General features: G+C 37.8%; 2 protein-coding genes and 1 long non-coding RNA gene across 4 annotated transcripts; all 3 read left to right on the plus strand.

Annotated features, from left to right (window-relative positions):
* The first annotated feature begins 364 nt into the window (after window positions 1-364).
* Window positions 365-5,394, plus strand: LOC121959161 (uncharacterized). Its single transcript, XR_006106880.2, has 4 exons — window positions 365-500; window positions 3,564-3,634; window positions 3,728-4,039; window positions 4,163-5,394. It is a non-coding gene; the product is annotated as an uncharacterized LOC121959161 (long non-coding RNA).
* Window positions 5,395-5,471: 77 nt separating this feature from the next.
* Window positions 5,472-8,179, plus strand: LOC121959222 (uncharacterized). Its single transcript, XM_042508444.2, has 4 exons — window positions 5,472-5,659; window positions 6,208-6,573; window positions 7,413-7,537; window positions 7,617-8,179. The coding sequence occupies exons 1-4, from the start codon at window positions 5,584-5,586 to the stop codon at window positions 7,761-7,763; spliced, it is 714 nt and encodes a 237-aa protein (XP_042364378.1). The 5' UTR covers window positions 5,472-5,583; the 3' UTR covers window positions 7,764-8,179.
* A 552-nt stretch (window positions 8,180-8,731) lies between these two features.
* fdxr (ferredoxin reductase) lies at window positions 8,732-20,009 on the plus strand. Of its 2 annotated transcripts, XM_042507970.2 has the most exons (12): window positions 8,732-9,185; window positions 10,468-10,571; window positions 12,579-12,674; window positions 14,212-14,334; window positions 14,442-14,555; window positions 14,710-14,811; window positions 15,440-15,547; window positions 16,608-16,692; window positions 18,157-18,356; window positions 18,458-18,629; window positions 18,726-18,899; window positions 19,390-20,009. In XM_042507970.2, the coding sequence occupies exons 1-12, from the start codon at window positions 9,104-9,106 to the stop codon at window positions 19,518-19,520; spliced, it is 1,491 nt and encodes a 496-aa protein (XP_042363904.2). In that variant the 5' UTR covers window positions 8,732-9,103; the 3' UTR covers window positions 19,521-20,009. The 2 variants fall into 2 exon arrangements, with proteins under 2 accessions (XP_042363904.2, XP_087926032.1); XM_088069906.1 differs by lacking the exon at window positions 10,468-10,571.
* The last annotated feature ends 152 nt before the right edge of the window (window positions 20,010-20,161 follow it).

Genomic DNA, 20,161 nt, shown 5'->3' on the forward strand with positions numbered 1-20,161 from the left:
AACTGCAGGCTGTCATATCATTATATAATTTTGTTACATTGTAAGTTTGTTGAAATTAAGCTTACACAGCGTCAACTGTCACTGTAAATAACACAAAAGGGCTTGTTTACAGTGCAGACACTACAGACGCGGGCTTCTGTTCAGTTCAAGATTATCAAAAGTGAAAAACAACTTGTTCCCAAATAACAGATTTTTTAATGTTTATGAAATGTTTATGAAATGTTTATGAATTATTTTGTTTGTTTTGAGAGGTACATATTTACACATTCTAATATTAGACGCTTGAACCCATTTGAAGCAACACTTCTCCATTCTACCCCTCCCTAAACGGCCTCATCCCTCCCTCCCTCTCTCACACACTTTCCCTTCTTCCCTGCCCTGTAAACATGTAATCTCTGCATTCAGCCTCCAAACGCCAACAGTAAACGGTGTGTGGGTGTAGAGCTCCTGTTGTATCAGAATCATTCCTCACATTGGAGAGAAGCACTACATGAAGTGAGGTGAGTATCTGTTTCTGTTTATAAATTTATAAACAAGTGTGCTTTTCTGCACTTAAAGCACTTAATGAGTCACTCAGTCGCAGTTCATTCATGTTTTTTTCATTCTTGGAGTAGTTTATCCAAACAGGTTAATATGCTGAGTTTCCTGATAGGCTGCAATTATTCTGGTACAAGATGTTTTTAGATGTCTTAGGTAAGGAAAGTCCTCCATTCAAAATTCCCTTGAGTGAAGGTACATAAGCAAAATATTAACATTAGATATTAGTTTATTGGTTAATCAGTATTAATATATTAGCATGAAAACAGTAATTTAATGTTAGTTTGGGGTATTTTTCAACCGTTTACTACTTAGGGCTAATTATTTAAAATGTTTAGTGTCTGCTTGTATCGATTCAGTTCTAGTTAATTTCATCATTTAATCTGACAAATTTAAATATATGCATTACTTTACTACTTTTTATGCACCCTAACGGTCAGTTTGTGACTTTATGTTGTTACAACTGAGTGAAGTTGGTGGAAATTTTGTGACAATAAATTTAAGATCAGCATCACACAAATTTGTAACTCTGTTTGGAGGTTTTGGGAGGTTTTAATCACAACCGTGTAATTATATTCTGTAGGTGAGTTTCCATTTTATGTCTCTGCACCGGCAATAGCTGTGGCCACTATTACAGACATCGTCCATATGTATGTCCTAGTCTTTTGAACCAATATCTCAAAAATGCCTTGATGTAATTTTTCAAATTTGGCACAAATGTTAACTCGGTCTCAAAGATGAACTAGTCATATTTTGGTGGTCAGAGGTCAAGGTTATTGTGACCTTGCTGCCTTCACATTCTCGTGAACAGGATCTGTCAAGAACATCTCAAATTAATTTCTACAAATTTGACGATGAACTGATTAGACATGGTCCAATGGTCAAAGGTCAAGGTCACTGTGACATTGTATCTAGCTTGTTCTCTTAAAGATGACATCTCAAGAAGGCCTTTGGGGAATATCCACAAATTAGGCACAAACATCCACTTGAACTCAAGAGTGAATTGATTACAATTTGGTGGTCAAAGGTCAAGGTCACTTTGACCTCACAAAACACAATTTTGGCCATGACTCAAGAATTCATACATTGTTATGACAAATTTTCACACACGTTTAATAGGATAAAGTGAAGTGATGATCTTATATATTATATTATATATAAGGCTAAAGGCCAGCTTTACTGTGACATCATAATGTTTGCAAAAAAACTTTTTTTCATCATATCTCAGGAACATAAGGGGAGACATTATTTCGGATACTGAACTGGTGACATTAATCTTGCTCTGTTATTCCAGGAAACTAGTTCTTTTATGTGAAACCTGAGACTCAGACATGTAGATCTGAATTGTTGTCACAGTTTCTTTCCGCTGTTGTGATCTGTCAAGTTTTGGAATCTGGTTTTACAACACAGTTTGATAGCTGAACCTGCACATGTGGAAACTTTTCGAAAATTGCACAATATCAATACTTACTGTACTCAACCCATGGAAACCTAAGTTTGATTTTTTTTTTCTTTACAAGAACAAGGGGAGAAGGAAATGATCATTTTAACAAAACATGGTCCAAAACATAGCACAAATTTTTTTTTTTTTTAAAAAGCAAGAAAATAAGCAAAAAAAAAAGAAATTACATGCACCAATGCATCACATTAAAAGACATAGATGTCATAAAGAAATAATAAAAACCTGTATTGGTAAATATCCTGAATGCACTACAGATTTGGACTACATGAAAAAACAATGAGAAAGAATTTTCTGTTTCACAAAGAAGTATTTTATTTCTTTGTTTCCACACTGCTCTGTAAGCAGTCATCCTGTCTGGGGTAAGACTGATTTAATCTATACAGAGGAAGTTTCGGCTACTTCTTGGCAAAGAAGCCAGTAAGTCTATGTCCTCAAAAACACATATTTTCCCTCTCACCTGTAGTGATATTTATCAGTCTAGATTGTTTTGGTGTGGACTGCCGAGTGATATTGGGCGATACTTAATAGATGTTTTAAAGATTAAATAATTGTCCTACACTGTTTATTCTGTATTTAAAGTATAACAACAGGGTTCTCAGTAGGTTTGAGGTAGCCACCTTGCAGGCTTTCAATCCCAGGTGTGTCTTTTACAGGAATTGGTGAAAAAGAAACTCAGTCATTATCTCTCATAAACCTGTTTAACAAAGTCTTTGCAGCAATGCACGACGAAAGATTAGTTTCACCCTTTCAATGGACCCAAACGACTGCTTTTCTTTGCCTGCGTGCAAACTTCCTGGAAAAGAAAATAGAAAATTACAACCACCTAATCATTTTAACAATGAAGATATTGAGGTAAACAATAGTGATCAAGTATGACAACAAAGTAAAGGTCATGATAGGGTGTGTGACTGCATGAGGCAACGAGGATGTGTGATGCAATTCTAAAAACCTCATATTAAAAATATCCCAGAGGCATTGAAGTGAAAATGGAAAACAAAACGAGTATGTTGAGGGCAGGTGGCTCACTCTCAGGGAGAAACTGCATTCCTACCGGTCTCTGTACGTAAAGAAGTAGTAAATATCGTAGGGAATGTGCTCATTTGCTTCTTTTTTGCCAAAATGCTGGTTGCAGCTGCTTATCTAATGTACAGACATGAGCATGGTATCAATATTCTCATCTCAGCATATTTCTAAAAAATGTGCAACTATTGCATTAAAGGGACAGTTTATCCCCAAGTCAAAAAATGCATATTTATTCTCTTACCTCTATTGCTATTTGTCAGTTTAGATTGTGAAGTTTTTATTTTAAGGTGAGCTGCCCCCTTTAATCATTTTGATCAGAAAAGTGGAAGGAAGCAGGGTGGCATGTAAAACGTCATCATTTTTTAAAAACTAGAACATGAAAATGATTTTTGTTTATTAAAGAGGACAATATAAGGACAAACAGATTAAAATGCACCAACCTCTACCTGACAGTTCACCAAATCTTTAACACATCAGGTGAGCCTTTTTCAGATTAATCAGGGGCCCTCTGTTCTCAATATCTTTTTTTTCTTTTTTACAGATTGACTTCAAGAATGTCCCTCCTGCTGTTGTGTTTGAGTCTTACTTTTCTACAAAGCTCATTGGCTGCAGGTATTTTATTTGCATATACCAGATATAAATGCACTATGTATTATGAAGTAAATAAAGCATGTAATGCATTTCTCTTTTTCATCTTTTATCCAGAAATGGTGAAGTGCAACAAAACAGAGAGCATTTTTGCTGGAGAAACCGTGACGCTAAACTGCAGTTTAAACTTAGAGGGCTGTAAAGGTGTACGCTATCACTGGAGCAGCACACGAGGAGATGTACCATGTGACAGTGGCTTAGAATATAAGTGTGAATGGGATCGTCTGACTTATGTGTCGCTGGCCACCTCAAAAGTCACAGGAGAGGAAAATTTTACCATTCGCATACAGACAGACTGTGGTCATACTAAACCATTGACTGTTAACGTACAAGGACCAGTTTACGTGAACAGCACCAGGACCACTGATGGTGAGTTAATGAGAGTATGCCTGCATTATTATTACCCATCTTTATAATTCAAAGATTTTGTTCAGACATGCTGAACAAGTTGGATTTAATACACATTAAAATAAGGTTATTTTATCTTGCCAGGTAACCCAGAGCGAGCACTCACTGTATTCCCAGTTTTGGGTATTTTCATCTCCCTCTTTGTTTTGGGAATTTTGTTTTTCCTGATTGGAACTGATAAAGGCAGAAAAATGATGAAATGCACCAGGGAGAAAATGACTCGAGGAGACAACAGTGATAATGACACCGCACTATGGAATGAAGAGTTGCTGGTTATCTGACAAATTCAGGATCTTCCTGTAGGCGATATATAACCTCTTCCCACCAAAATTAGCAAGTGTATACAGGTTTTTTAAACACAGGAAAACCTACTAAAAATAAGCTATAGACTCCTGTGTGCTGCAGAGCTGTGTATGTGGCTCTGCAGCACACAAGCAAGCCTTGATGTTTGCATTTACTGGTGTGTCACATTTGATGTCACAAACAGGCCAGAAAACAGGTTATTAAACAGTATAAAACAGTATGGAGGCCAGTAACAATGTTACAGTGATTATCTTATTATTTTATATACATAGAAATATATTATTCTTATTCATCATATTTTTTCAGACCCCAGATGATGTAATCAGGGTTATCTCAGCTACAAGCAGAGACTGTATGAAAATATGGACTTAACTACCAAGACGTTTTGGTTTCTGGACTCCCATTTTGACATCTCAAGCGTGATATTAAATATATTTCATTCTTAAACATACTTAACTTTGGGCTTTTTATAAAATGTGAACTGGTGAGTTAGAAAAAAATCATCCCTGTACAGTTTAAATTACCTGTAAAGACCAAAAATGTTTTTTGTACTAGACTGTAAATATGTTTATTTCTGTTGTAAAGTTGAGCATTTTTATATGGCGGTCTATATTCTGTTTAGGTACCAGCCCCTAGTGGCCATTAGAGGAATTGCATTTTTTTGATAATTGCACAGCTTTCACTTTTCGGCCTCAGAGGTTGCCGCTTGGCTAAGAGACTATTAAAAAATTAATGACAACTCTGCGTTACAGGCTTTGGCGTGGCCTTACAATTTTATTAAAGTGCAACACAAAACCTTTTATGTCACTTACTTCATTCTGCAATAAAAAGAAGCAAAGTAAAAATCAAAAGTAAAAGTGTTGTTGGTCTGTTTGATGTAACTGTAAAAAGAGTGACCGTTCTAGTGTGTACATGCTTTGTGTGCAGATTATGGTGTAGATATAATCAGGCTGTGTACATGTACCAGTCATGTGTGATGGAACATTTCTTGAAATAAAGTTTTGTCAGTGACACATGCTTCTATGTCTTTGATCTAATTCAGCACAGTACACACAGCCCACACACAGCTGATAAACACAAGGTTAGAGTCAGTCTGTGTCACATTTCCTTTGTGCAGTTTCTGCAGCCTGTCAGTCTGTCAGTTAGTCAGTGAAGCGTTTTGGCCGGGTCTGTGGTGGCTCACCTGCAGCCCAGCGTGCAGGATGAAGGCCCACTGGTGGAGCTGTGTGTTGGGATTACTCTGTATGCATGCTGAGGTAACACTCAGCACCTGGACAGGTGAGTGCATGGAGAGATTTTTTTCTTTTTTGGTTAAAAATCCAAAACAAGATGTACTGAAATGTGAGTCATCTTTTCCTGTTTGTTTGCAGCCTCATCCTGTGTTTACTCTCTCAGCAGTGTGCCTTAAAGAAGTGGTGACACTTAATTACTTTCTTAAGTAACAATACAATTCAGTCCAAGTCCGTCATTCAAATCCTACCTAATTAAACACAATTTTATCTGCAAAATGTACCTAAAGTATCAAAAATAACAGTATGATTTCTGCAGAAAAATATCCCATGCGACTGATGTTGTTTTTTAACTCTTGTTCCTAGTCAAAGTGAAGCTGCTTTTAGCTACTTTTTATACAATTTCTGCAAAGAGTTCGGTCCTTTTGGATGATTCTTTGGAGCTCTTCTTTGTCTTCCGTCTGAACTGTGAAAAGGGGGCCCAACTGGACATTGTATTTTGTGAAGAATTACTGGACCTTTTAAGGGGTCCAGCAATGTCTGTCTAATGGAGTCTTAAAGTGAGACCATCAGTAACACTTTGTCTCTCCCTGACAGTTTCTCAAGAGCCCTCGTCCATCTCTCTGATAAAGGTCAACTCATCATTTAAGATCACATGCTCCACATCACGGCCTGATCCATCGGGCTTCTACCTGCACCGACGTTTTCATGGCAAAAAGGATGTAGTGTACCTATCCTTGGACAACGGAGAAGTGACCAAGAATACCATAACTGCAGATTTTCTGGGTCGAATTCATGTCACTCGAGAGCAGCAGATCAATAAGGGCCATGGGTTCACCCTGCATCTCTCTCTGCTGGGAGTGATGAACACAGATTTTTATTACTGCAGCTGGAAATACTTAAAATCAGAGACGGCTACAGTGGACACCCTGTCCAGCAATGGCACCATTATTATTGTCACAGGTGAAATTAACCGGTCTGCTCAAACATGCACACCCTGTACATTCAGAATGGTCTTTAAACCTTTGACACTGAGGAATTTGGTGAGATTTCTATCAAAAACATGGGAATTAAGGCAATGAGCAATGAAAACTGAAAGCATGAAATTGCAAGAAATTTGTAGATTAATAAAAGGATTGTTAAAAAGCCAGGGAAAAATGGAAAAGCTAAGGGAAAAAATATTTGTAATTATGATAATTACATACTTAAAATCATCAAAACTATGAATATCTAAGACAAGATCATTCTTAAAAATAATAGCCACGATAATTTCCTTATGTGTATTTTTGACTTTCTTTTTTTAAAAATTCTATACCTTTGTTTTATTTTTAAAAATATTTCTCAGGTGATTTTTTTGTAGTTTTTACTAATTTCTTGCTATTTTTTGGATAATTTCTTCCGGTCTTTCAGGTCATTTCCTTGTTTTATTTCACTTCCTTTTTCTTTCTTTCTTTCCTTTTTTCTCTCTATCTTTCTTTCTTTCTTCTATTTAATACTAGTTTTAAGGTAAGTTCTTGTAGTTTTTACCCATATCTTGCTCATTTTTGATTTCTTCTGGTCTTTTCAGGTTACTTATATTATTTAACTTTCTTTATCTCTTTCTTTCTTTTTTCTTTTATTTAATACTAATTTTAATTTTCTTGTGGTTTTTACTCATTTCTTGCTAATTGTTTTGGTAGTTTCTTCTTTTGTTGCTCAACGCCTTTTTTTCCATGTTTTAAAAGATATCAAGCCCATTTCAAATGGTTAACTAAGTTTGTTTTCTTTGTTGAACTTTCTTCTGCTGCCATTTTTCCTTGCAGAGAGAGATCCCCATGAACTATGCAGGAGCCCCATTTTGGATCTCGTCTTCATTGCCTTGAGTGTGACAGCATTCACCATCGCAATGATCCTCTTAATTGGAACTCTGATTGCGAGATGCAAACGAGTAAGTACTACTGGACCTGCTCTGATACAGAGATGATGCCATAGTATCCTGTTAATATGTTTTATTTGTGTTTGTACAGTTTAAAAAGCAGTTCAGACCCGCCAGAGCCCCAAATCCACCCAGGCGACCCAACAGGCCTCAGCGCCCCTGTCCTCAGCAGCCAATCCACCATTGTCCCTACCTAGTCACATCTGTAAATACTTTGGACTTCAGAGGCATTCTGTAAATGTATCGGTATTGGAGGGTTTTGTAACAGATGATTGACGTGTTTTGAGTCAGCAGCAGCAGTTCGCCTCGTGTGCTCAGGAAAGGTGTCTCACCTCTTGCTCTGCTCTCCATTTCCTTTTATACAAAAAATTTTTCTTTGTTTGCAGAAAAGTGATCGAGCCACCACATCCTGGCTGATGTGTGGTGTACAGGTGCGATGCGTGTGAACAGTGTTGGTAATTTAAAACTGCAGAGCAAGAATTTTTGTTATTATGCTTCACATATTGGCCTGATTTGTTGACTTTTGCAGAATGATTATTTTATGTATTTCCTATGTAACTGATATAGAAAAAAAAAAGAGTTTGAACTGCCAAATGCGTAAATTGCAGTTTCCTGTCTGAATTGATATGTACAATAAATGCAATTATTTTCCAATGTTGCCATTCCTTTGAAGAGTCTTAACATACTAATTTAATATGTCATTATGTTATTATGTTCAACAAAAATTAAACATAATGTAAAAAAATTAAGGAAAAATTCCAGTTTAGGGAGACAAATATCACTATTTTGTGTGAGGTGAAGATTTGGTTATAGTTTTGTCCTATGAAGTGTTTGTCCCAAATAATATCTTATCAGACCATCTGAAATTTGAAAATCTAATGATGATATCTTATATACAATTTCTGGTTATGATAAATGGTGTCATTTGGGCGATTTTTAAAGAAAACATGACTTCCAAACATGCTGTCTTTAAAATTCTGTATTAAAATAATTACAAAATACATTTATTTAAATTTATATGACTCTCCCCTAAGACAAAATTAAAAAACAGTCCCTCCCCAGTGCTTAAACAGTTATTAAAATTATTTCAAATGCAATCCCCCTTTTTTTCACCAGGCTCTCTTCTCAAAAAAAAAAGAAAAAAAAGAAAAGAACAGTCCCTAATTTAATGTCCCTAACATTTAAAAAGATGCACACTGTTACTGCGGAACTTTCGTATTGAATTGTCGGTGTTGCACGGACAATTTCGGCTGTAACACAATGTGCAGCCTTGGAAACAGTTTGTCTTAATGACGCTGACGAAGTTAACGTTTAATAAACAGAGAAACGCGGTTAGAAACGCTTTCATGCTTTAATGTAGCTAACAGTTACCAGCCCCCGCTGAGAACAGCCAGCTCAGGAAAGATAAACGTTTTTCACCTTGGCTTTTGCTCTCAGTCCTGCTGACTGTCCAAAGCTCACAGCTCAGGCAGAAATGTGGAGCTGCTAACCAAACTCCAGGGAAACAACACAGTCCACTTAACCTTAACTTATTTGTTGGTGAAAAGCCAGACAGCTTTTCTGTGGACGGGGAAGAAAATGAGCGGACATAACATGCTGTTTTCCAGGTGGAAGTTGTGGAAATCGGGAGGAAGTAGGTGGATAAGTCGGCTTCATGATGGTAAGAAACTTTGACAGCACATATGTGTTAACACTGATCAGTTTAATGCTTCATATTCAGCTGGCGCCTTCAGTGTTTCCTGCATGAAGTAAACACGCCAAATTCAGTACAAAAATGAGTCATTTCTCATTTGCGTTTTGTTGCCTTTCGACAGAAATACATCATAGCTAGAAAACATGCGACACCTTTAACAAAGTGACTTCAATCAGCAATAAAAAAATCAGCTGATATTTAATGTACCAGGCAGCTTATATGTCAGTAATATGAATGGACAACTTCGTGCCTTAAAGGGAGAGTTCATATTTTGTCAAATGGGGCTGTATGGAGTACTTATCCATAGTTACTAGTGCATTACATATAGTAGATGTCAGTCAACATGCCCTCAGTTTAGAGAAGCAGGCAGGAGACCGACACTGAAACTAAGCAATGCACTGCTGTGGATGGGGCCAGCAACAAAATGTATTTTAGCTACCTAAAAAAAGTCAATATGTGTAAGTTTATGCTGTACAGAGAATTGTTTTAACTGTTTAACTGCTTCTCTGACCATCCGATTGGAACTCACTTCAAAGCACTTTAAAAATCTATGAACTGGTTTCTTATTGTCACTTTAGATCTTTAATTGTTAAGCTGTTTTCAGTAGGTTTTTCTGTTTTATTGTGTGACTTTGGTGAATCTGAGCTAACCCTTTCAAAACGTCAAAACGTCACAAAATAAGTCAAATAAACTATCTGAACGAGGCAGTAGTAGACAAGCAGCTCCTGTGCTCAGCGATGTTAATTCACAGTCTGGCTTTGGAGAGAGCGATTTAACAGCTTTATATTCCAGTTGGAAATCACTGTCTGACATTAAGGCAAGGCAATGAAAATACTCTCAACATAGCGTACATTTTAATTGATTGATTTTTTCTTCAGGTGGCCAAGATACATTTTGTTGTTGACCCCTCCACAGCAGTAGATTGTTTAGCTTTTATCTCTGCTTCTTCAAACTGGGGGCGTGCTGACCAGTATCTATTGTTATGAATACACTAACCATGAATAAGGACCATATACAACCCTATTTAAAAACATCTGAGCTGTTGCTGTCAGTTCAGTTTTTACACTGAAATGGTGCACTAATGGACAGCGTTCTGAATAGTTTTACCCTTTACCCTGGCTGTGATCTGTCCATAAACTTGCCTGGAGAATTATTTGACAGTGTCTAAGTGAGATGTTTACAGCAAGAGCAGTCCTTCCTGTTTACTGCAATTCTATAATTGATTTGTTGTGCTTCAATGGTTCTGCAGGTATAAATAGGCGTGGAAAGGCATCTTATTCATCAGGCACCCCAAAAGTATGTATAGTAGGGAGCGGCCCAGCGGGGTTCTACTCGGCACAGCATCTCATCAAGGTATTTGCTTGTTTTGGTTATGTTGAAGAACATAGGCATGATTGGGCCAGATCAATTAAGCTTAATCTCACCATGTTGTTTTATATTGTGATGTAGTCAAGGTTCTGAAAAATTTGAAGGTGACACCTTACAAATCAGGATACTTCAAAATTGAACTGCTAACATTTTCTAAAAAATCAATATTGCCTTAAAGCAGCCCTATTCACTGATTTGAAATATTGCCAACAAAGACCTCATTCAATCAAAAATATTAAAGAGATTGCCACCATGGTATACACGGAAAGACAAAATCTCTGACAGTCGACAAGTTAAAGCAAGAATCAAACTAAATATTTGCACACTGTATTAAAAGCGCACAGTAAATTTGAACTGTGCGAAGTTTCAGTCTAACAGAGATACAGTCATTGCACAATTGAAAGTGCCTGATGAAATAGATCTTCGTGCAACATTTTCAAAATTTGTTTGATTATTGTAAAAGTCTGTAAAAATCTGTAAAAGTCTTTTGGATGCCCTCCACCGTGCTAAATCAAAAAATTACAAAGAATTTTTGTAACACATATGATTTTAAGATGTATTTTGTCATATCGCAAGTCTTAACAGGCATTGTTGTCCTGTACCGTCATTTTCATTCATGCATTGCATTGTGATCCTTACCAAAGTTAACTTCATCACAAACTGTCAACGTGATAAAAAAAAAAAACTCCTGCCAAAAGAAGCCATTAATATGTTTTTTGTTTGTTTGTTTGTTTTTTTTTAGAATATCCCAGGCACAAAGTGTGTTAAAATATTTAGTTCGGGCACAAAATATTTTCTGCATGCAGTTTCAAAGGTTTAGCCGACAGGCCCACATCAAACAAATAATGAAGTCAAAACAGAAAAAGGGGTGTGCACATTTCGACTACTCCACCTCATCCACCTATCACACCCTGACTGCTTGAACCTTTTAAACTTCAGCTTTCAGTTGGTGTCTTTCAGAGATGTTCATACTTAGAACTGCAAAGGCCTGGTTAAGTAGGCCAGGAAATCAGTTGCAGTCACTTCCTGTAGACCATGCTGATATATTTAAGTCACCATGTTAATACAAACTACGCAGTGATCTCCTTACATAGATTTCTGTGTAAGACTGTGAAAAGTCTTGCTAAATATTGCTCAGGTTTTGCGCAGCTACTTTAAAGCATGTGATATATCTCATCCAAATAAAATAAGACAAATGATGGAAAGCACTTTATTTTTTAAACCAAACACAACAATAATTATCATTCATACTTCCACTTTTGAAGTTTAACTAGCGTATAATAAAAAAAGTTGGTATAGTATTGAGTAAAAGGGCTTCAGCCAGCAGTGATAAAACAGGCTGCGATGTAACCACTCAGGGCATGTGTGCATTCTAAATTTATATCCTCTGAAAGTGCTTGTTTTTGCCATAATTCTTCAAGTTAGGCAAACATGTCCACTTGGACTAAATTATGAAATGATAAGAATTTGTCAGGGTCACTGTGGCCTTGTTTCTGTCTCATTCTTGTTTAGAACGCCTTGAGGGAGGTTCAGCAAATTCGGCACAAACATCAACTTGGACTCAGCATTGAACTGATTATATTTTGGTGGTCAAGGTCACAGTTACCTTGCATGTGTCTCATTCTCATGAATGCTTAAAGTGTTTCTAAGCTTAAGAACACCTTTAAGGAATTTCTTCAAATTTGGCACCAACGTCCACTTGAACTCAAGAAAGAACTGATGAGAATTTGGTGGTCAAAGGTCACTGTGATCTCACAGTACATGTTTTTTTGCCATAACTTGAAAATTCATCCACCAAAATTTCACACAAATGTCTAAAAAAATAAAATGATGAAGTAATGATATTTAAGAAGTTAAATCCTGTGATTTAGCCGGGTTTAACGGGTAAGGTTTTTAGAAGGAGACTTATTTCCATGCATGTCATATTTCTAACAACTGTAATGAAAAGGATTCTGTTATAGCATGTTTTGTCTCATTCATGTGTCCTCTCAGGCTCGTCCAGATGTCGAGGTGGACATTTATGAGCGGCTGCCCGTCCCCTTCGGTCTGGTCAGGTTCGGTGTGGCCCCTGATCATCCTGAAGTCAAGGTCCTTGATCCTAAATAGATGTATTAAAAATCAGATAATGTTCAACACTGTTTATTCTGTGTTTACACAATAAAAAAGGACTCTGCAGACAGGTTTGAAGTATCCGCCTTGCCTGCAGGCTCTTAAATCTAGGTGTGTCTGTAACAGTTGTAGCAATGCATGATAAAAGCACCCAGACGACTGCTTTGCCTAACCTGCTTACAAACTTCCTGGCACATAAAATGGAAAATTGCAGTCACCTAATAATTTTAACAATGAAGATATTGAGGTGAACAATAATGATCAAGTATGACAACAAAGTAAAGGTCATGATAGGGTGTGTGACTGCATGAGGCAACGAGGATGTGTGATGCAATTCTAAAATCCCCATATTAAAAATATCCCAGAGGCACTGAAATGGAAAACAAAACAAGTATGTTGAGGGCAGGTGGCTCACTCTCAGGGAGAAACTGTATTCCTTCCGGTCTCTGTACTTAAAGAAGTAGTAAATATCGTAGGGAATGTGCTCATTTGTTTCTTTTTTGCCAAAATGCTGGTTGCAGCTGCTTATCTAATGTACAGACATGAGCATGGTATCAATATTCTCATGTAAGCATATTTCTGAACATGTACAAGTATTTCATTAAAGGGACAGTTCATCCCCAAGTCAAAAATGCATATTTTCCTCTTACCTGTAGAGCTTTTTGTCAGTCTAGATAGTTTTGGTGTGAGTTGAAGATATCAGCTGTAGAGATGTCTGACAGATCTTGTTGTGAGCAGTTTCATCTGGGAACTATTTTCTTTCTGCTGAATTACATCCGCCAACCCTATTATTGCGCAGAAGGAAGAGTGCATCTGCTCATGGACAAGAGGCTCATTTTCCTGGCAGTGCAAGATGTAAGCATTGATAGCATCCTCCCTGGCTGAACTGTAATGATAGCTAGCCAATGGCGTTAATGTTTGCACCTTGCGCTGTTACAAGCACAATTTTCTTGTCAATGAATAGATGCACACTTCCTTCTGTACAGTTATTTAGGAACTGTTTTCTCTCTACTGAGCTACACCAGCCAACCGTATTACCACACAAAAGGAAGAGTACAGCTACTCAAGGATGTGAGGCTCATGCTTACGACAGCTGTAATGTTTACTAGCTCAGTGATGCTACATGAGCAAGCAGTAGATGCACACTTCCTTCAGGGCAGTGATCGGTTGGCGGTTGTAGTTTAATAGAAATAGTTCCTACATTAAACTGCTCACATCAAAGTCTGTGGATTATCTTGAGTAACACGGTCATGATTTTTGGGAAGAAACATTGCTGTTGTGTTTTTCAAATGTGTTTTTTTGGTGCTTTGAGCACCACAAGCAGAGTGCCATCTTGTTCTATAATACTGAAGAGAAGGCAGACATCTCTACAGCCGATACCTCCAACAATCTGCACCTCACATCAAAACAATCTTGATTGATTAATTACAGATAAGAAAAACAAATTTGGGTTGGTTTTTTTTAGGTAAACTGTTCCTTTAATCCAAATTTCCTTCATTTCCTCTCTCCTCCTCAGAACGTCATCAACACATTCACACAGACGGCCAAACATTCACGCTGTAGCTTCTATGGTAATGTGAATGTGGGGAAGGATGTGAGCGTTGAGGAGCTGAAGCAAGCCTACCATGCAATCGTACTGGTAAGAACATAAAAACGCACCGCTGTGTCTGCCAGTAAGACAGTTGTTCTCATGATGTGTGTGTGTTGAAGATCCTTATGCATTGTTTTACTGATATTTTATGGTAGAGTTACGGGGCAGAGGGAAACAGGACTATGGGAGTACCGGGAGAAGACTTGGCTGGTGTGCACTCTGCCAAAGACTTTGTTGGCTGGTACAACGGACTGCCCAGCTGCCGAGAGGTACGCTGTGTAAATCCAATAGTTTCATGTGTAAAAACATCAGCTCACAGCATGTGACAGATCATCACAACAGGTTTTTCGGGTGTTTCTACTTTCTGTTGTGCTCATTTTATCATCAAATCTCAGTTTCTCATCATTGTCTTTTTTCATTCAGCTGAGTCCTGACCTGAGCTGTGAGACAGCAGTCATTGTGGGACAAGGCAATGTTGCATTGGACATAGCGAGAGTCCTGTTGTCAGATATTGACCTTCTGAAGGTGAGAAACATGCAGCCTTGGTTATTTAAGATAAGAAAGAGTAATAAATGTATATCAAAAAAAGCAACGCAACTACACAGAATGATGTATTACTTATAAAGGCCACTCAAGGTCTACTTTCTTGCTTTTCTGGAACTTGCCCTAAAAATGTCAAAATGTTAGGTATACTGACAATCGCCAAGTGTCCATGGTAAGTACACCCTCAGTTATCACCATGTTGATGACAGTACTGCAGTATGCATTGTTTTGTGTGGAATAAAAAATAAAAAAGTTTGTGGCATTTAGTTTTATGCTTGCATAGAAAATGGAAAAAAGAGCCACCCACAGAAGTTTTACTGCATCCGCATTAAATTCAACATTAAGAAACAACATTTTTAAACATCGACCACAATTACTTCAATTCATCAAGACGTTTAAGGATTCTTTGTTCACAGTTTTGGCAAGCAAGAAAACGTTTTCTTTACAAATCCAACATAACAAGCTGTGAGTAACTAAATTACAAATGATAATGAAATGATCCTTTAAATAAAGATAAACTATAAATAGCCCCTGAGAAATCAAGTTTTCAGGAGGAAAGTGTTATTAAAGAGTCTAACATGGAAAATATCTCTCTTTTTTTTTTCTGCAGAAAACTGACATCACCCAGCCGGCCCTGGAAGCTCTAGCAGAGAGTCGCGTCCGCAGGGTGCTAATTGTTGGAAGGCGCGGGCCCATACAGATTGCGTGCACAATCAAGGTGTGTGTCTGAAGAGAAAACTGTTACTCATATATACCTTTTAAAGAGAAAGCAAAAATCTCTCAGCTGAAAACATCTTATTGCTTGATTACCACAACTCCAACCCCACTCTAACCCAAATGTTATGATATTTGGCCATTATGAAACTACACCAAGACCTCACAACTTGTGTAGCCACGCACGGTTTTCCTGAAGAATTATGTGATATATTTTAAGGGCGACCGCTAGTTTATTATTACAATTGTTTTGCAATGCTTTTTAATCTAGATATTTCAACTATTTGTACATTACCTTTAGCTTATTATTTTTGACATCTATGCTTGCTAGCTTGTTTATTAGTTTGTGGTACACTCTGAGTGGTAAGGTGTTACAGCTGAGGTTAGTGGCAGCTGTGTGGTGTGCAGTCAGCTTGTTGTTTATTGTGGCAGTAGATTAACTGAAAATCATCATTGCACCAATTTGTTATCTCTTATGAATGTTTTTCTAAATCATAAACACAAATTTGTGTTTTAAATGTTTTAAATTTAAATGATATTTCAAATTAGTTAAGCTACTTCACTTTGTATTTTCACAAAACCCCTGATACCTGCAGAAGTACCCCATTAAGTACAATAACCCGTGGTAGGGACATACTAGTTTATAACAAGATAATGCTTTTGTGTCTTGACCATAGACTGGATAAATAATGGATGTAGCTACAGTGACGTCACCTGTTATTTTGTGGACTGCTGTTTTTAAAATGTCAAGTTCACCATTTCGGCTGTCGTCATCTTGTTTTTTTGGAGCCACAAGTGACCATATTTAGATGAGTGGCTGAAGGAGTGAAGGGTGGATCTGACTCACAGACCGCCTCGCAGACAGCCTGTTACTCAAGCAGCCCTGTCCTTTAATATGAAAAGTATAAAATAAAATAAAAAGATATATAGAGAGAGCGATAAATGAACAGATATATATAATATCTTTTAAACTCACTGCAGTCATTCACTAAGAGAGACACATTCTGCCAGCTTTAGATCATTTTCTAGTCCAGCCCAGTCATCCCTGCTGTATTTGTCTACAGGAGCTCAGAGAAATGGTGAACCTGCCAAACACCAGACCTGAGATGGTGGCGGCTGATTTTGAGGGTGTCAAAGAGGCTCTTAAAGGTAATAAAGTAAATTTTATCCTTTGTTTTTGAGAAAGGCTCTTCCTGTTTACTGCCTCTGTTCTTGGACTAGGTGTGTGGGGACTATTTTTCATCTTTCATATTTTAAAGCAATGCAAAAGGCCACAAAGAGTAACATTTATGATATGCAATGCCACATAAAAAGAGATTCAAACTTTTTCTTATACCAAAGTGGCAGTGCAGAGCATGTGAGGCATTATCTGCGCTGAAAGTTCAAAAGAAATCTGATTTTTGACGAATGCAGCGACTGTTGAAAATGTCACAAGGAAGGAAGAAATGCTGCTGAGGTTAACCGCTACAGCATACCCTATTGAGACCTATAGCCCTTACACGCTAAGGTGAATGGAAACTGTTAACCAGTAACACAGCTGGAACACACATGTTCTTTAGTGACTGAGGTTTAGTGCTGGTGCAAAAATGTACAGAATTATGCAATACCATAGTCTGTCTTCATGACCCTCTGGCCCGTCTTTGTCCTTGCTGAAGAAATGACATTAGGCTGACTGATACTGGCGAGCACACTCAGGCTCATAGTGATAACAGTCCCCTCGTCTCGACTTATTATGAGAACCTTGATCTTATCTCTGTAAAGTATGATAAGCTGGAAGTGAAGGATGCTGGTAGAAACTGGTGGTTTGCAACGGTCTCGTTTTCCACGCTGCCAAACTTGCCGGTGGTAACATTAGCAGAGCTGCAGTGGTGACTGATGGTGGTTACCGAAGCACATCAAAAGACACACACTTACAGGAAATTTATGAAACCCTGTGGGTTTCAACTGTTTTCCAAAATAGAAACATTGTAGGTTTTCTTTAGTGTGTATGTGTTAATTCCTCCTATGTGTCTTTTGGTAACCAGTATTTTCACATATGTTCATATTTTCTCAGACACACCCACACACTTTTCGAAAAAATGGCAAAGGTCACATGATGATGAATGCATTTACAATAATTGTGTAAAACTGTGTACTCATATGCAGATAAAAGCACATTCACATACACACACACACACACACATAAATGTACAGTATATTTGTGTTCATTTCCCCAACAGATTAAGTCTTTGTCCCGAGACAGGGACGAATGAATGAATGAATACTAAACCCCTCAAATGACCATTTGTACATCAATAACTCACCCTGTGTTACATTGAATTCTGAAAGAAAACTTTATTTTTCTCGCTTGCCTCATAGGGGTCCAAGTCTAATAACAGCAAAACTATATCAAAACCTCAGTTAACAAAGTCTCACACAACTCGAGCAAGTCTCATTTATCCAGTCGTATGCTCTGTACTTTTAAAACAGACAGCCTATTCTGATGGGGAACTGAAGTAAAAGTGAAACTTATCCATCCTTTTTAAAGCTAGACTCCACTGAATGTGACTATTTTTAATCTTATTATTAAAAAGCCTACTGGTGCCCATTTTAAGCATAAGTATCTATGCTCAGATTTACCAAGGCCCAGGAAGCGTCTGACGGAGCTGATGTTGAAGACAGCCCTGGAGATCCCAGGAGAGAAGGAGCAGGAGAAGCAAAACAAGGCCTCTCGCATTTGGGGCCTCCGATTCTTCCGGAGCCCTGTTGAAATCTTGGCCGACCCCGACCGCAACAGGACAGCTGGCATCCGGCTGGCGGTCAACAGGCTGGAGGTAAACAAGATTTTATTTAATTACCTTTTGTAAATCCCTCATGTAGTCACGTGCAGCTGCAGTACAATAGCCGTTAAAGTTGGTAACCACTGTACGAGCAGGGATCGGGTGATGGAGCCAAGGCAGTGCTGACTGGAGAAGTGGAGGATGTGAGCTGTGGCATGGTCATTAGCAGCATTGGCTACAAGAGCCTCCCCATCGATCCATCAGTGCCGTTTGACCCATGCAAAGCCATTGTCCCGAACAACATGGGCCGTATTCAAGAAGCGGCGGGTACTCAGAAAATACCTGGAAAATCACAACCCTGAGCAAGCTTAATCCTTCCTTAGAAAAACTACAAAAATGCAGTAAATCTATCTTTCTTTCTAGGTCTATATTGCAGTGGCTGGCTGAAAACAGGCCCCACTGGTGTGATCGCCACCACTATGAACAATAGTTTTGATACTGCACGATCCTTGGTGGAGGACATGGACTCGGGAACACTGGATGTATCTGCTGCCAAACCTGGTTCACAAAGCATCAGTGCTCTGCTGGAACAGAGAGGTACTGTATTGTCCCTTTGGCTGATTCACTACTTTTTTAAATTGAAGTTTTTTATAATCACTCATCTAAATAGCTAAAATAAATTTACAGAAAGGCTGCATGAAACTTTTATTGGTCAGCACATCATAGGACCTATCAGAATAGATGAGAAAGAGCAAAAAAAAAATTCTGAGTTTTCAGTCTTCAACTCATGATGGCCTACCTCAACAAAAAAAAGAGAAGGTTGGTTTCCATACCACAACAAAAAACAGAGAAGCTCGGTTTACAACACACACACACACACACACACACACAGAGGTAGCATGACTTCACTCTGATCAGGATGCCATTACTCCCCTTAGATCTCAACATAGCGAGTAGCAGTTTGCTGTTAAATGCTCTGAATGTCATTTAGAGCTCCTTTAAATGCATGTTTTTTAATTTGCCCAAAAGGTTTCTGTTGTCAAAAAATACTATAAGCCAATGTTTATTTGTATTTTCTCGCCTGTAGGAGTGAAACCAGTGACTTTCTCAGACTGGGAGAGGATTGACAGTGTGGAGATGAGGAGAGGTGAAGCTGCTGGGAAACCCAGAGAAAAACTACTGACTGTGGAGGAAATGCTGCAGGAGGCTCAAAAATAACAAAAGAAACTGCTGACAGGTGAGCACTGCACACTGAGTATCTGCAGCAGTGTAAAATACCAACAGTTAACCATACTGACGGGGATCAATGACTGACCAAGATGGGTACAGAAAAGAAATGACACAATGGCATTATGAAGCACTTAACTGGGACTTTATTCATACATGGTATATAATAAAAGCTAGCAGGTGCAGTAGTTTACCCCCTTTTGTCTCATTGTTTCAGTCAGTACCTTGTTCCACAGTATTAATCTAAAGCACTGAAAGACTGAGCTGTGGCCTCCTGTTGCACTAACCTGAAATTAACAGAAGTCTAATGGATTCCATTAATAATATTATGTACTGTAATATACTGTTTGTATGTTAAAGAGTAAAAACTAAGTTGTGCTTTGATTATGTTTTTATACTATTTGCACTCACACTTCATATAATGATGTTAACCATCTTGAATATATTTGATATAAAATAAAATGTATCTTTTATCCTGTTTCTCAGGGTAGCGTCAGAAATGTTTACCATGTCCGCTTAGGTTATAGTTTGTGTTACAGATATTTAAACATCTTTAATTAAATTATATTTAGTTATTTATTTATTTGAATTAAAAATAAATATGAAGTATTTCAAGATGACACAATTTAGAT

This window comes from Plectropomus leopardus, chromosome 19 (genome assembly GCF_026936395.1).
Source record: "Plectropomus leopardus strain MGB_pleo_1.0 chromosome 19, ASM2693639v1, whole genome shotgun sequence".
Taxonomy (NCBI): domain Eukaryota; kingdom Metazoa; phylum Chordata; class Actinopteri; order Perciformes; family Serranidae; genus Plectropomus; species Plectropomus leopardus.

Bases quoted from the DNA above. Each gene is read 5' to 3' on its own strand.
- LOC121959222 (XM_042508444.2), top strand. From the start codon at position 5,584: ATGAAGGCCCACTGGTGGAGCTGTGTGTTGGGATTACTCTGTATGCAT. The intron at 5,660-6,207 runs GTGAGTGCATGG...TCTCCCTGACAG, and splicing joins AACACTCAGCACCTGGACAG to TTTCTCAAGAGCCCTCGTCC. The intron at 7,538-7,616 runs GTAAGTACTACT...GTGTTTGTACAG, and splicing joins TGATTGCGAGATGCAAACGA to TTTAAAAAGCAGTTCAGACC.
- fdxr (XM_042507970.2), top strand. From the start codon at position 9,104: ATGAGCGGACATAACATGCTGTTTTCCAGGTGGAAGTTGTGGAAATCG. The intron at 18,357-18,457 runs GTAAACAAGATT...CTGTACGAGCAG, and splicing joins TGGCGGTCAACAGGCTGGAG to GGATCGGGTGATGGAGCCAA. The intron at 18,900-19,389 runs GTACTGTATTGT...TCTCGCCTGTAG, and splicing joins TGCTCTGCTGGAACAGAGAG to GAGTGAAACCAGTGACTTTC.